At 42.1% G+C, this 17,170-nt stretch overlaps 1 protein-coding gene across 1 annotated transcript in view; it reads left to right on the top strand.

The window, feature by feature from the left end:
- The first annotated feature begins 780 nt into the window (after nucleotides 1–780).
- The window catches only part of LOC121440661 (long-chain fatty acid transport protein 6-like), a 42,562-nt gene continuing 26,172 nt past the window's right edge, over nucleotides 781–17,170 (top strand). Inside the window, exons 1-2 of the mRNA XM_041641454.1 lie at nucleotides 781–1,261; nucleotides 12,319–12,522. Of these exons, the coding sequence (XP_041497388.1) occupies nucleotides 781–1,261; nucleotides 12,319–12,522 (685 nt within the window). The remainder of the gene's footprint in view (nucleotides 1,262–12,318; nucleotides 12,523–17,170) is intronic.

Raw genomic sequence — 17,170 nt, 5'->3', positions numbered from 1 at the left:
GCTCTTCCAGTTCCAAGGACACTGGGAAGATCCCTAGCTTCTGTGGCCAGCAGCTCCTTCCAGCAGACCGAACTTGTGTGGGCGGGGAAGGGAGAGCCTTGCCCTGGGCGGGGCGAGGGTGACTGGAGAAGAGTGACTCTGGCTGCAGAATCTGTCTCGGGACTGCGAGGCGTGGCTGAGCCCCTGCGTGAGCACAGTCAGGAGCCCGGAACAAACCACTGCCTTTCTTTAGAATTCCATCTCCAGTTCAGCCTCCAGATCCTGGCAATCAAAGGGGAGCATCTACCTGCGGAGGTACAGACGAGCATAACCTAGTTCTTGCAAGGACCAAGAGAAGCCAAAGACCTTCCCAGCTTGAAGCCCAGAGTCTCCTGCAACCAGCCCGCTCTGGCAGCAAAGAGGATTGGTAACACTGGGCTGTGGGGGACTCATTTTTAGGAGAGAGAGAGAGAGAGAGAGAGAGAGAGAGAGAGAGAGAGAGAGAGAGAGAGCTGTGTGTGCAGTCGCTTTTTTTTTTTTTTTTTTTTTTTTTTTTTTAGAGAAGACTCACGTGTTCTGCTCTACAGCACTGCGGGGGTCCAGTGTCCCAAGCCTTATCAGCAGCTTTCCGTTGCCTTCGAGTGATTTCTTTCACAGGATATACACAGAAAGCCTGAGCCAGAACTGCAAGTTCCAGCCCTGAGCTTTTAGGACAAGGGTCTCCAGGGTAAAGGAGGTGAAGCCTTTGGAAAAGAAAGACACTAATAGGACCCATTGGGTCAGCTGGTGGCCAGGGCAGTCATGCTTCTGCCTTGGCTCACAGGATTTGGGGCTGGATTGCTCTTCCTGCACTTGGTGCAGAAACTTCTGTTCCCGTACTTCTGGGACGACTTGTGGTTCCTGCTGAAGGTGGTTCGCTATGGAATTCAGATGACGATATACAAAGTGAGAGGGGAGCTGGTCACTGTGCTGGATAAGTTCCTGAGCCACGCCAGGAGGCAACCCCAGAAAGCCTTCATTATTTATGAAGGAGACGTTTACACCTACGAGGATGTCGACAAGAGGAGCAACAGAGTCGCCCATGCCTTCCTGAACCACTCCTCACTGAAAAGGGGGGATGTTGTGGCTCTGTTGATGAGCAACGAGCCCGACTTCATTCATGTGTGGTTTGGCCTGGCTAAGCTGGGCTGCGTGGTGGCCTTCCTCAACTCCAACATTCGCCTCAGTTCCCTCCTGCACTGCATCAGCACCTGTGAGCCCGTGGCTGTGGTGGTTGGCGGAGGTAGAGTATGGGCTGTGGTCTGCTGCGCACAAAGAGAACCAACCTGTTTCCCCGCCCCTTTTCTAAGTAACCATATTTCATGTCTAATACTTTGAGGTGGGTGATAAGGTGTATAAGTTATGCATAGGCAAACGTTCTTCAATCCCATGGCCAGTGGCTTCCTCTCCCAGCCCCCTTCAATCATGTACCTCGTTGTAGGTTAGTAAATAGCAATACAATGGAAGGATTTTTTTTTTTTTTTGTGAAATCTCTGCTTCTTGCCGGTTTGGGAAGGGTCCCTGCAAGGTCTCAAGAGACGTAGGGTTGGGTCAGTTATTTTATCAGCCCCGGGCAAAAAGTTTCATGAATAAGAAAGCTACCAATTAGTGATTTTATCAAGAAAGAGAACATTTGGATAACAGAAATTTTAAATGTGAAATTCACAAGTTCTTATCTTCACTCCTACACTTCCTTTGTACTCCGCAAGCTAGAGTTTGACCAAGCAAGTCTGAGCCTCCCTCTCAGCCAGGGGCAGACTCCTCGCAGACAATAGTCCTCCCCCTTGTTTTACTCACCTCTGTGGTTTTCTCTCAGTAACCTTCTTCTTCCCCTGATGTGAGTTAAGATACCTATGGCTACATATGTTCTCACTGAGTAATTAAAGAAGAAGCTGGGAAAAGGGTAGAGTAGCTCAATCCACTAAAATAGGAAGCATGTTGCTTATTTGATGCAACCTAAAGGGTTTAGACAATTTCTTCTTGCATAGGGCTAAAAAGTCATAAAGGTGTCCAAAGCAAAGATCTTGGGAAAAATACTTAAGTATTTTAAATTAGTTGATACATCCCGGTTTTTGGTATAGAATTTCAGAATCCTGTAAGAGTGGGGAGCATAATCTAATTTCTACATCATCGATGACTAAACACGTAGACGCTTCCAGTTCTCTTTTCTCACAGACTCACACATGACCAGAATAACTTAGAATGGGGACAGAAAAGGGCTGGCCCTCAACACTGTCACTCTTCCTATTTCTCTATGTCCTTCCAGCTTATCATGTGGCCCAACCAAGTCAGAAGATGTTTATCTTCAAGCACTGGTTTCAGCTAGTTTAGGGCCATAGGAGTGGAGAAGCCAAAATCTGTTCCTTTGGTACTGTCTGGTGGTTTTCTCAGTCCTGTCTTCCACTTCACTTTGTACAGAGGCGTGTTTGTGTGCCGAGTTTCCAGTGACCTAGAGCGACAAGGAGAAACCACGAAGAATGTTGACAGTGTGGTAAAAAGTGTTTATCAATTACTACAGGCTATGAATGCAGTAGAAAAATAAGCAAGGTTTATTGTCTGTGGACACAGTCTGACATTTTATCCCACGGCTTCCATCACTGCATATCATGTAGCGAATTTCAGCTCCCAGTTATGCTAGAAAGCATTGTCTCCCTCCAGAAGAGCAAACTAAGAGGGCCCCAGCACCGCTGAAAAGATCTCTTTGGCTGTGACGCCGAGGGCAATCTGAAAAGCTTCCCAGAGCAAATTACTAAGGAGTCTTAGTGCTGGGTACTTCTCAATTTGTTACACAAACTTCATGCTGTAGCATGAAGAGTTGCTTAATTATGTTCAATTAGTGTTACAGTTTACTCGTTCTAGCTTTGACTTTGCTCTCGCATAACTAATTGCAGTGTTTCCTTGTTTTCCTGTTCGAATGCCAACATCCCAACATCCCCCACTTCCTATTCAGGACATAAAAGCCATGGAGACCGGGAACATTGCTAAGTCCAGGAAAGTACCATCCAGACATAAATGCCTAAGTTTGATCCACAGAACCCAAGTTAGAAAAAAAAAAAAAAGCTATGTGTGGTAATCTCAGAGCTGAGAGGAAGATGTAGGGGGGTCCCTACTGCTCACTGGCTGTTTAGCCTAGCTTACTTGCTGAGCTCCAGGCCAATGAGAGACTCCACCTCAAAAATAGTAAAGTGTAGCTCAGCGGAGGAATACATCGGACTGACCTCTGACCTCCACACAAGACCATACACATATTCGTACACAAAACACACACACATACATTCTGCACACATACATGCATTCGCACACATATACATGCATCCACACACATAGATGTACACAGATGCAGTCACACACACACATGCACACATGCGTGCGCACACATACACACTCAATATACATCTACACACATATATATGTGCGTTCATACACACATATGCATTCTCACACACATAAACACACACACAGAGACTACTACTTTGTCTTACTGGATGGAGTTTTAAGTCCATTCTATTTAGCAGAGTTTTCCAGCAAAGTAGTTAACTGGAGAAATTAAACTTAAGCACATTAATCACTTACTTTAACATGTCTCAAAACACACACTACATGAATTTCAAGGCTGTGATAATTATCTTTTAATTAACGAATAGGTTGTTCGTTTAAGAACAGCCTGGATCTTAGTAAATTGTGTGCACTTAAAGTTATTATCCTGAAATACTGTATTCTTGGTATTTTAGGCTGCATTGGTGAACACCATACATGATTAGGTTTTTAAACTTCAGAATCTACAGATTCCGACCAGCTGTTCCTAATGGAGATCCTTGTGGTCCTAGGGAGAGTATACAGATGTGGAGAGCCGAGTGGTTTACACAGAGCAGCCAGGCAGACCTAGCAGCTGCTGGAATATCTCTGTGAGTGTCACTCTACTAAGCTGTAAGACGGTGATAATGCCGTCTACTTCACAGTGCAGCTCTGAGGATGAAATGATTTGGCTTTTGTGAAGCGGCCGAGGGTCTGTAAGGTAGTAGCTTGATACTTAGCGTTGGAAAGAATTCCTGCTGTGCTCATGAAGACATCCTACATCCACAGGAATAGCACCCAGTTGGCTTGAAGTGGTGTTTTAAAAAACATTGCACCTCTCTATATATCCAGTTATATCCGGTTTATTAGGGTGTATGACAGTATATGTGCAAATTTGTATATGGACCTGTGTGTGAGTGTACATGCATATGTGTGCACGTGGAGGCCACAGGACAACTTTCAGGGTAGTTTTTCACCTGCCATTCATTTTCCTTTGGAGAGAGAGTATCTCTCATTGGCTGGAAATCATCAAATAGACTAGCTTGGCCAGCCACTAAACACCAGGTTTCTGCTTGTGTCCTGTCTACCTGTGCTAGTATCAGAAATGTGCACTATCATAATTTATTTGAAGGTGGTATAAAACTTAGACTCTGTGCTTCTAAGGTAAGCTCTTGACTAGCTCCAGAGATCTCTCTGGAGTCCCAGAAGTAATATACAATTTTAAACAAGCTTTATGGATCAGGTCAAGTAATGTTCTTGGAGATAGGTATAATTTCTACATTGACTTACTTATCTGGTAACCATATTCATGAGGAAGCCAGAGAAAAAAATATCAATTAAACCACCATCAAGCATTATTCTATTATTATTATTATTATTATTATTATTATTATTATTATAACAATGATGTCAACGGTTACCATTTCTCAAAGCCTGGAGGCATAGTTGAGGAGGTCCACGAGCACATGAGGATAACATATTTATTGGGGAACACTCACAATAAGAAAGCCACTGCGTTCCTCTTCTGCTCGGTGGGTGCTGGGTGCTGTGAACCTAACTCTGACCACCAACCAAGCGAGAGATAAAAAGGGAGAGTCCGCTTCCTGGCTCCCTGTCTGTGCTTATATTATCTCAGACCATGCTCTAATGATCTGCTATCAGAAAGGTTATTGGCTGAATGAATTCCTTCAACAAAAGCCAACTCCTGTAAAGCCTGTCTCCAGGTGCTCTGAGAAGCAGATGCAATGGTGTTAGGCAAAGAAATCAGGTAGCTTAGGTTGAGTAACTCATTTTAATAGATTGCAGAACTGTGATTCAAAACCTAGGTTCCGATATGGGATACTGATCTAATCACCATCTGGTTGTATAAGCACTTTCAGGTACACGGCAATATAGTTATGAAAAAGTATGTGTTCTGGCTATGTTATAAGAAAACAATGTCAACACATCAGGCTTTTAATACATGCTAATTAGAAAACTGTGTATGATACTAGACCCTCCAACAAAGCCTGAAGACTCATGCAGACTTGCAAAGCAGTCTCTTAGCTGTGTTACAGTCTAGGGGTCTGGATCAGGATCGTGTTCTCTGACAGTCACAGAATTAAAATTAAAAGTCAGGACAAATCTCCGACAGTAAGGTGACAGCCTGGAAATTCTCCACACAGCTGACAGAATCTGTTGCTAAAGAAAGCTTTTATTAGGGAAGAGAAAACACTACTCCTAAAAGAGAAGTGCTTTGGGTCGACCTTGGGTCTATATGTTTCCTGGAGTGTGTACATTTTACTTTCTGAATGCACCTCATATTAAATCACTACAAACTTTTAAAACAATCTTCTGTTACCCCAATCTTCTCTCCTTTAAGTGTGAAAACACTTTGTGTATGAACTCATTTTAAAAGACTTCAGATTTCTCTTCAGGAGAAGGAACTGCTCATGTTGGCAGCAAACATGCTACCCTGTCCAGCCTGGCCCTGTTATGATGAGCAGTTGCCCTCATAAACCATGCAGAGCAAATGTTCAGGTTAACAATGGAGACTTTGCAATCTGGCAAATGCCATTTAACCATAAAAGCAACCGTTTCTTAACGCTCAATAGGAAGAGAGAAAAAATAAAGTCCTTCTAAATTTTATTGACTGTTATGTGTACAGAGGTACAGAAAGCAAAGGCTCCTGGGAACTTTGTTACCTACAACTTGAGTCCTGTGATACCCTCACATGGGATCCACGTTCATTTTTAGGATAGTGCTAATTTTTTCTTGTATTTATAAGAATGGTTGTATTGTATTTCTCTCGTCTTTGATTTAGCAGGGTCAAGAAAGTTACCTTGTTACAGAAGAAAATAATTGATTTTGTTAATTTAAAAGTAATAGTGTAGCCAGGCGGTCATGTGCACACCTTTAATTCCAGCACTCAGGAGGCAGGCGGATCTCAGTGAGTTGGAGTCTGGCATTGTCTACAGAGCATGTCAAGTCCCAGGACAGCCAGGGTTACATGGAGAAACGCTGTCTTGAAAAACAAATAAGCAAACACACAAATAAACCGAAGGTATAGTGTAATTAAAAAATAAGAATAAAAACACAAAAAGGCTTAGACAGAGAATCAATGAAACAGAATGGCTCAGACATATCACCTCTTTCAATGGAAAAGGGGAAATTACTTAAAACAAGTCAAGAGAAGACTGCTGATTCTGAGAATATTTATAATGTATAGAAATATAATGTATAGAAATGTAGAATGGATGCTAATCAGGAGTGCTGGTATATATTTAGAAGTTTAGTAGTGTGCCCGGATTAAAACAAGCCCAGTAGCTTTGGCAAGCTATTTTACCCTTGTGGTTCATTTTGTGGTTCATTTCCAGGAAAGGGAATACCACACAGTTCCTAAGTGTGCTATAATTTGTAATAAACAGTGTTCATAAAATACGCATAAACAGCATAAGAGATAATACTGCATGATAATAATGAACATAAATACACAGAAATAGCACACACTTCCTAAGCGTTCTGTGATTTGTAATAAACAGTGCTGATAAGAGTAGCTGGAGCACTATTTATTCAGGACTGTGTTTCTGCACCTATCATGAAGCACTGGTACCATTATGTCTGAATAGTCCTTTATCACACGGCTTCCTTAAGCATCATTTCTGAAAAGCCAGAGCCTAGCCATGCCCCTATAACAAGGTTATTGAGCTGCCCTACACAGGAGAGTGTTGGCTCCAAGTATGTGATAAAATAGATAATTTCACCCTGACTTTTTTTGTGAACATTGTTCTGCACTATAGAGAGATCAGGTTGCCTATTTGCAGTTGAGTTTCATCTTGGGTTTATTAATGTTTTTGGTGCTGGAAATCAAACCAAGGATCCTACAAATATCAGACAAGCATGCTACCATAGACCTATACCTTGAGTCATATAAAAATTTAAAAGTAAAATATTTACCAATCTATTGAAATCTATAATCAATTGATTCCTTTCCCTCATATTTAGAACTACAGGTCCGTTAAATGTCGAGCAGGATGAAGTAAAGAGTTATTGAAACAAAACAAAATGCAAAGCACAATTGGCATGGCATGTTAGACAGACATGTGAAATTCTTGTTACTGCTTTTGTCGTCTCAGAAAAGTGACTAAGAGGTGCAACGATGATGTAAGAAGAAGAATTGTTTTGTACTAAGGGCCTGAGTGCTCACACACAGGATCATCCCTGACTCATTTTTACACTTGAGATTCCACCTAATAACTTGCCTGAAATTTTTGCATGTTTTCAAAAAAACACTTGAAAAACAAACAAACAAACCAAAATGCATTGAGTCTCCTTCTGCAATACAGACTATTAAACATAGTAGGAAAACTAGCTACTGCATACCTGCATACATTCACCAGAACTGAGAATCAGAATATCGCATGCCTGCATACACTCACCAAAACTGAAAGTCAGAATATTGCATATCTGCATACACTCACCAGAACTGAACATTCTCCTGGATTCTTATATTTTGCTTAATTTGTATTTGTGGTAGAAGTAAAGATTAATAGGACATTTAAAGACCTAACCCCTAGCTCCCTGGCAGTGTAATGCTTCATTATTTATGTGTTTGCTTTCAGTTTCTTATAAGTTCTATTTATGAGTTGTCTAGTGCCATTTGACTCATTCATTGGTATTAATTAATTTTATTGAAAAAAATATTTTTCATACAATCTGTTTTGATCATGGTTTTCCCCAGCCCCTCAGATCCTTCTGGCCTCCCTACTCACCCATCTTTATGTTTTTTTGTCTTCTCTCAAACAACAACTACAACAAAGAAACCAAAACAAAACCAAGAAATACACACACACACACACACACACACGAACTACACACAAAAATGAAAATCAAACCAAACAAGCAAAGGACAAAAAAAATCAAAGTAAAATAAAATAAGTCTACAAAAATCTTTATTATTAAGTTTGCTTGTGCTGCCCAGTGACTCCTGGTCATGGGCCTGCCCTAAAATATGGTTGACACACCCAATGAGACTCCTTTGGAAAAAATTGACCTTCCGTCTTCCAGCAGACAGCAACTGGAGATAGCTTCCTGGTTAGGCATTCGACCCCATGTCTACCTAAAGTCTCAGTGCTGGGACCCCTTCTGACCTGAACCTGTGCAGGGCCAGCAGCTGTCACAGTAGCTGTAAGTTCATATGTGCATCGGTCCTGTTGGGCCTGGAAGACACTTTTTGCTTGGAGTCACCCATCACCTCTGGCTGTTATGATCTTTCCACCTGCTCCCCTCTATGCCACTATTGCACCAATATATCCTGCAGCCAGGTCACTGTTGCTGGTCACACACAGGGTTTGTAGCTGGATGACATGACTGTACCTTTCTCCACTTTTAGTACCGTGAGTGTTAGTCACTAGGACTGAAACATCTTAGGAAGCTTCTACAGTAGTCGGTTTCCATAAATATTTCAAATGGCCTTTAGTGTTAGTTGTCCCTCCCCATATTCCTTTGTTTACCCTGCACCCCGTCCCCTTTCCTATTTAATCTTCCTATTCTAGTTTCCCCTTGTCTCTCCATTACACTTATTTTATTTCCTCTTCCTTGGGAGATCCTTTCCTCCCCCTCTGGTCCCATATTAGGTACCTAATCTCTATGGTTATTTGGGTGAAAGCATATATTTTGAAAGCTTAAAAGCTAACATGTACATAAAAGAGAAAACATAGAATATTTGTCATTTGGGGCCTAGGTTACTTCACTCAGGATACTTCTGTCCTAGTTCCAGCCTTTTAAATGAAAATTTCAGTAATCAGTTTTCCTAACAGCGGAATAGTATTCCATTCTGCAAACGCACCGTGTTTTCAGGATCCATTCATCAGTTGATGGGCACCTAGGCTGTTTCTGATTTTTGGCTATTAGGAACAGTCGGCAATGAGCTTGGTTAAGTAAGAGCCTCTGTAATAGGACACAGAGTCCTTCGGGGATGTGCACGAACATGGTATAGCTGGGTATTGAGGCAGATATATTCTCAGATTCTGGAGGAACTATGACCCTGATTTCCACAGTGGCTGTACGAGTTTGCACTCTCACCAGCAATAAATGAGTGTTCCCCTTATCCAACATCCTCATCAGTATGAGCTGCCATTGGTTTTATTAATCTTGGCCATTTGTTTTATTGATCTTGATCTTGGGTTAAGATGAAATCTCAAAAGAGTTTTAATTTGTATTACCCAGATGGCTAAAGATGTTGAACATTTCATTAAGTGTTTCTTAGTCTTTTGCGTTTTATCTTTTAAGAACTCTCTGCGCCGGCTGGTGGTGGCATACACCTTTAATTCCAGCACTCAGTAGACAAAGATCGGCGGATCTCAATGAGTTTGAGGCCATCCTGGTCTACAGAATGAGAGTGAGTACCAGGATGGACTCCAAAGCTACATAGAGAAACCCTGTCTTGAAAAACAAAACAAAAACAAACAAACGAAACTCTGCTTACTTCTTTTTTTTTTTTTACTCATTGAAAGGAGAAATCTTTATTAAATTATCATTGACACTTAAAAGAAAAGCAAAAAATAATGCTTTAAGTCCCTTAAAACAGCAAGGGAGTAATGAATTTGCTTTTCCATTGGAACCTGCTTCTGAGTTTACTTACCTCAGCAGGAAGCCTGTTAGTTCTAGAAAAAAGCTTCCTACCCTACCTCCATTCCCTGGAGTTCCTGCCCTTTAGGCCGACCCAGGGTCCCCTTAGCATGTTTTCAGTTTAATTTTAAGAATTAAATAACACATAGTTGCTTTTTTAAGTGCAGGCCAAATTTCATATATTCTAGAGCATTCTGACCAGGGTCTACTGTACACTAAAAAGTATTATTACTAATCACCATTTTTTTAAAGTATGTCTATTTGTGTGTATCCTTGTGGGGGTATTTGCACTTGAACACAGGTGCACAAAGATGCCAGAGGATCATCTGGCCACAGGAGCTGTATGACAGGCCATTGTGAGTGCCTAATGTAGGTGCTGGACCCTGAATTCAGGTCCTTTGCGAAAGCAGTGCACATTTTTAACCTCTGAGCCAATTCACTGATTTCTTTTATGATGCTTACGTGGTTTGGGAATTGCTTCATTTCATTTTGATTACCAGTTACACTGGGCATCATTTTCAGAACTTGGTTTATTAGCCTCCTGGAGACGCTGTGATAAAATAGCCTGCACTGGCAGTTTAAACTAAGGAATTGTATCTGGCCTAGTTCTGAAGGCTGCTAAAGCCAGGGAGGTTTCAGGGTCATGCTCACAGAGAAGTATAAAAGACATTCTTTGCCTTTACTTTGGCTCTGGTGGCTGCCAGTAGTCCTTGGCTAGTGGGTGTCGTTGTGCAGCTCCACCTAAAATGTTAGTGTCAATGTCAATTTAAAATAAGCAATAAAATAAGCAGAAGTCCCTCACACCTGGCAAAAGAAACATCCTAGAAATATGGGACAAAGCTAACAACTGTAATAAATATAAAACTTGTACCCTACTCTCAGAGACCCGTGTTAAACTAAGGCAAAATTCCAGCAAAAAGAATGTGATGTACACAGCTCTTTCTCTATTCTAGAAAAAGAGTTTTCAGGAAGGATAGATTTTGTTTCTTTTCTATACGGTTGCGTGCTGGGTACCTTAATATCTAACGCTTCCTCCTGAGGGGCTCACCACTGCCTTATCTCCCTTCTCCCCCACCTTCTTTACAGTATGGCATTTTATCCTACATTCGTGGCCAAATGAGAGTTTCAAATAATTTAGTCTCCCCTTACTTCAGTCATTGCCTTTTTGTATTATTAATCCTGGGAACACTGAGTTTCCTAAACCCTGGCTGTTTTTTCATCCCTCAACCCTCAGACCCTTGAACTAACTGCGCCCCAAAGGTTTTCAGTTGTGAGTACTCAAGCTCTCAACGTTAACTGCTCCTTTTTTTCTGCCTCACTTTGTTTCTCTCCTTGGTGTTGAGCCCCAAGCTGCTGCTGGAGGCTGGGCTGTCACTGCACTCCCAGCTTGCCCTGTCACATCCTTCCCTGCATAAAGGATGTTTCTGAAAGGCATTTTTTCTTTCCTCCTCTGCTTCAGGGGTTTGCAACTTTACTTATCACATTGCCTAGAGAACAGGCCTCTCTCTGAATTTATTAGCTTTTGGCTTCAAAATGGCCTGGAAACCAAAATGATCCTAGGACTCCCGAGTGGCCAAGGGATTTCCTCAAGTGTGTTTCATCAAAGAGGAGCAATTTAACACCCAGGTGTTCTCCTGGAATAACTAACGACCAAGTTGTATTTAGAACAAAATGTCTACTTCAGTATCCTAATACTAAATTTGAAAAGACTCTAGGAAGTAGTTTATTTAGAAATTGGGAAACTATAACAATTGTAGTAATAGAATACATAAGATTATTTAAGATAGCTGTAAAGAGATAGACGGCAGGAAGAAAGAGAGGCTTGGTCTGACCTCAGTTGAGGGGACAAATGTGTGGATGACCAAAAAGCCTACAGAAGATGAGATCTGGTGTCTTACAGCTGCAGAAACTATTACCACTCCCTAACCGCTTTCTTCAGGGCCTGCTGAGCCTGGCATGGAAGCTGAAGTGTAGTCTTTTAGCAGGAAGGTATCAAAACCACCAACATTTATTATGATTCCACTTTGTGTTGTTCAATCAGATGTGGCAAAATTGTTTTTTCATTTAGTCCTGTTGAAATAGAACCAGAATCCAGTTGAAAGAGAGAAACAGGGCTTGGAAAGGTGGCTCGTGCTTACAATCCCTGGACTTTGCAAACTGAGGTGGGCAATTGCAAATTCAAGGACAAACTTGGGGCATTTGGGGTGACAAAGCTTCCCAAACCAAAAAATACAAGCACAAAGTAGCCTTGCTGTAGCTCAATCAAGCAGAGGGGATACTTCATTTCCATTTTATCTCTGTCCCAACACGTGAAAGAAACCCAATATGAAATTTGAGATCCCGGGTTTGTTTGTTTTTTTTTTTTTTTTAACCTATTTCTAACCGCTTGCTTTTCAGATTTGCTTGGAAGCATAGAAGAAATCCTTCCCAGCCTCCCCAAGCACATTCGTGTTTGGGGAATGAAGGATTCTGTTCCACAAGGTGTAGTTTCACTTACAGAAAAGATGAACTTGGCCTCTGATGAGCCAGTGCCCACAAGCCATCATGTCGCCTCAAGCCTCAAGTCTACGTGCCTGTATATTTTTACCTCTGGAACAACAGGTATTCGCTCTGTGTGTGTGTGTGTGTGTGTGTGTGTGTGTCTGTCTGTGTATGTGTCTGTCTGTGTGTGTGTATGTGTCTGTATGTATGTGTGTGTGCATCTGTGTCATCAGTGCTGGGACTGCACAGACATGCACATACCAATAATTAAAAATAATAAAATCTTAGATCGGATGTGTAAGATCTCAAACTCGGGACTGATGTCTAACTGAGGTGTCTATTTACATATCAGAGTGGACTTGATCCCCAGGTTCTCCCAGCTTCTCTCAGTACCTGTTACAGAGTCATCCTGGCTGGCATACACTGCCCCCTTCCCTTCCTCCAGCTTCCACAAGAACCCAGCCATTTGGGCTAGGTCTCTTGGTCCTTAGCTCCTCTCTTGCCTCCCTCTCTCTTGTCTTCCTCCTTTCTTTCCCTACCCCTCTTTCTCCTCTCATGGCCTGGTCCAGTCTGGACTCTTCCAGATGCCTCTGCCTACGCTCTCCCTCATAGCTACAATAAACCTTCCCCTTCTGCCACTAATCTAGGAGTCTTGTTTTCATTTTTTTTTTAATTCATGATCCCAGCACTTGTGAGGCAGAGGCAGGCGGTACTCTATTATTACTTCAAGGCCGGCCCAGTCTACAGAATGAGTCTAGGCCAAACAGTGAAACATAGAGAGATAGTGAGAGCCTGTCTCAAAAACAATTTTCCAGTCATTTGTAACAAATTAATATCTGAGGAATCATGCCTGAAAGACCTATGGTTCTCAGGTCTTGGAACTTTCAAATGCAGGTGGGGAAGTTAATTGCTTTGGCTTTAAAAGGTAGCTTGTTTCGATTTTGGCAGATGCTGGTGCTCATTGGCCTTACTCTCGTTTGAGATTTCCTTAGGGAGTGAAATCCAAGGATGCTGGAATTTCTGAAGACGTCAACCCAGTCCCAGAGCTTAGCCAATTTCTTAGACACTATTTTTGCTCTTTTTCTGGACCTCAGATTCTGGTACCTAATAATGAAGAGAATCATTTAGGTAGTTGCTAGTTACCTTCCTTTCACTTTCAAACCCTGGCCAAAAGGCTAAGTGAGGTGCCTATTTAACGCATCAAAGCGGACCTGGCTGCTGGGTTTTTGGCTGCTGGGTTCTTCAGCATCTCTCGGTTTCTGCCAGTTCCAGGGTGTGGCTAGCATACCCTGCCCACTACACTCTCCAGCCCAGAACCTGAGCTGCCATTACCCGAGAGGCTCTTTCCTCTAAAGACAGGCATTTAGGTTACCTACACTTTTGTACATTTGCCCTCTTAGCTGCTGCAGCTTGTCCCCCTCTCCCACTTTCCCTTCCCCATGTGAAGAGGTCACAGTTCCGCGTCATCAAGTCCACTCTGGACTCTCCCAGATGGTCCAGTCTCTGCGTGCACTCTCCCTTTCATCTGTAGTAAGTTTTCTCCTCCATCCTACCTAGGAGTGGTCATGTTCCTTTCCTTTTCAGGTCTCTTTTTCCACGCCCCTTCTGTGTTTAAAAACTTGATAGTGGACTCTTAAGCAGTTCTTTCTATTCCTGACTTGTGGTGCAGGTGACAGCTCTCCTAACTTTCCCAGAATAACTGAGTCTTGTGACTCCCTGGAAGTCTGGAAAGCTTAGTGAGTCCCAAGAAAGAAACAAAACGGGCTTAAGTAACTCAGCTTTCCTTACTGGGGGGAACGGTTGAATGGTGCTAACCAAAAGAAGATAATGAAACTGCTTGAGAATGCACGAGAATTCTTTACCTTTTAGGAAGCCCTGAGAACTGTGAACGACAAACCAGGGAGGCTCTGTGATCAGACTGACAGTTGGAATTTTGTTTCCATGCTTCAATATTGCCATTCCTATGTGTGTGCCATGCCCTAAGCAAAAATGCTAGTACACATGAATTAAGAAAACTGACCAGACAGTAATTTGGTGCATCTTCTCCCTTTTAGTTCTTTAGGAAGCAGACTATATTTTAAAATATGATTAGAATGAATAAACTTAAAATGCTTGTATGTATGTTTGTTAGCACAATTTTAGTTGGATATTGGTATTTGAAAGAGAATAACTTTAGAAAAGGGGGTTTCTTTTTATTCCAGCAGAAAGTGTTTAGCCAGTTTGCTGACTTTGTGACTGTGTTCTTGTGGCAAGTCAGGGGTGACTTAAAGACAGTCTCTTACCTGTCCACTCCAATGAGGGCAGACTGGAGCAGATTGTGACACGCATTTATTTCATCTTTGGGGTCAAAGCTGAGACATTTTGTGCTGTTGCACAACTGGCTGAGAGAGAAAGCACTACTAATTTTACATTTATTATATTGCAATTATATAGCCTAGAATTGGGAAAAAGTTGTGGATCTGTGAGAGAAAAACACTGTATTTATTTTTTAATTTTGCTTCAAAGGCAGAAAGTATGGACATAATCTTTCTTTGAACAAACGTGCTTCTCTATGTCTAGTGAGAACAGGTAACTTAGCAGACACTTAGCACCCATCTACAAACATCTACAAATGGTTCTTGGTTCCCCTGCACCCTGGCCCTCCACCCACTTCCTCTTTCTACCGTACTTAGATCAGTGTCATAACAGTGGACACTTGCTGACTGAGCCATATGGAATGCAGTTTACATGGACCTCTCTTACATGTAAGTGGAAATGAATAGCTTCAGGGAACTGTTAGTTGAAGGGAGTGTTGCTTGTGTGTAGCAGGTGAGACAAGATGAAGGATGAAAGCAAAAGATAACAAAGAGAAGGAATGGATTATACGAAGGTTTAGAGAGATTAGGGATGCCAGTGGGAAGTCAAGGGGCAGTAAGGAACCCTACCTCAAGTGCTACATGGGAGAGGGGCCAGTGGATAAAAACTTATTGAAGCCCAGGGGCATTATCCCTTTGATTACTCTGTAGGGATCATGTATGGGATAGTTTAAAAAAAAAAAAACACCAATGAAGAAGGGTTTTCACATGCCCCTGGTGTTGATCATTGCGTTTATCATGGTCAAACCTATGGGTGTGGGTTAGTGACGTGAGGGACGTGTTCCTGGAGCACAGTCTCCTGGTCATAGAAAGTTCTCAGAACCAGAAAGAGATAACTGGGCTTCCAATAGCATGGATTCTGAGATAACAATAATATTGAACTAGTTTGCGATGCCACCTACTCCACAATGAAAATGCAGTTGTAGATACTGAAGGAGCCCCATGCATTCTGTCAAGTCAATATTTAGACACCCCTGTTCCAGACACCCTTCCTTCCCCTTCAGTCCTGTCCAGCTGCTGTGCTGTTTTTGTGTATTTGTTCTTCGCCATCACCTTGGGAATTCCTTCAGTGTTTTCTTGGTTCCCTACTAACTAGAGCCTCAGTTATTTCTTCAGTCTTTCTCCCTTGCCAAGATACTTCAGAAAACAGCAAGCTCAAGAAGTACATTAAAGTCCCCTGATAGGTGACAGGAGCTTGGGATGTAGTGTTGCTGGTTCTGGACCAGCCTCTCCGTGACAGGTGCTTAATTTGAGAGCTGGTTTACTGTGGGCAGGGACACTACATGGGATGGACAGTGTGGTGATGAAGGCGTAGAACATCTCTTTTGCAGAAAAAGCCAGAATATTTGCTCCTCTGGATGAGGAAGGGAAAGCTGTTCTTTAGAATCGTGACTAGAACTAGTCTCATGTCACCTACTAATATGTAGTTTTGAGGAGGAAGCCTGGAGGGATTCTCGGTAGAGGGTCTAAAAGTCCAAGCTTTTGGGAGCAGTTACAAAGGATTCTTTTTAAGAAAGACCATGATTTTATGATAGTGGTGAATATTATCCCAACTTCACATATGAGGGCAAGTCTAATCCCATTAGGGAAATAGAGCACAAAGTCTGTCAGGATTTTCAGAGCTGGTACCGAACGAGGCAGGCTTGAGACTTTCTGGAGCGCACTTGACGTCTCTGTGGTCTGTGACCCTTCCTTCGATGTCTTCTGTGGTCCCCTGCCACCCTTGACTTTGCCTCTCTGCCTGCATCCAGGAAACCCCCCATTTGGCCTTATCCCCTTAGCATTTTATAATGCAAACAAGTCTATTAATGAGATTGATCTGTTAGTTTCTGTTGCTCAGGGGATGGAATTCAGTGCCACATGCTCTTTTATGCTGACCGGGTGAGCCCTTGACCACCAAGCCCCACCCAACTCAAGCCTCAGTGAGAGAGATTCAAAATGGCCGCCTGTGCAGGAAATCATTTGGAAAAACTAAAACCCTTTAAATTCTAAGAAGAATAGGATGAAATCAGATCTAATGAACTAATTGGAGTGGTGATTGTTATCATCAGGAATACAAGTTGTGTTCCATGATAGAGACATATAGCTGGAAAGACATAGAAGTGCTAATGGCCAACCATGATCTTACAATGTCATATGGGTTAACCAATCAGATCATTTTAATGGATGAATTTCTTACACTGACATTATTACTTTCTATAACAATAACAAATCCCAAAACAGTAAGGAAAATATTTACCCATAGATGCCAGTACTAAGGCACTATGCAAAATACAAATATTTTATATATTACTTACAACTGTATATTTTCATAAGAAACTAATTATGTGTGAAGGAAGACTAGACAGAGAAGGAACGTGTTTGGCTCATGAAATGTGTGGAACCATTGCAACATATTTCATGAACCTTGTATT

This window comes from Microtus oregoni, unplaced genomic scaffold (assembly GCF_018167655.1).
Source record: "Microtus oregoni isolate MIOR12 unplaced genomic scaffold, Mior012 000069F_ref0000032, whole genome shotgun sequence".
NCBI classification, from domain to species: domain Eukaryota; kingdom Metazoa; phylum Chordata; class Mammalia; order Rodentia; family Cricetidae; genus Microtus; species Microtus oregoni.
Note: the sequence above shows the minus strand (reverse complement) of the source record. Positions and strands in the feature narration are given on the sequence as shown.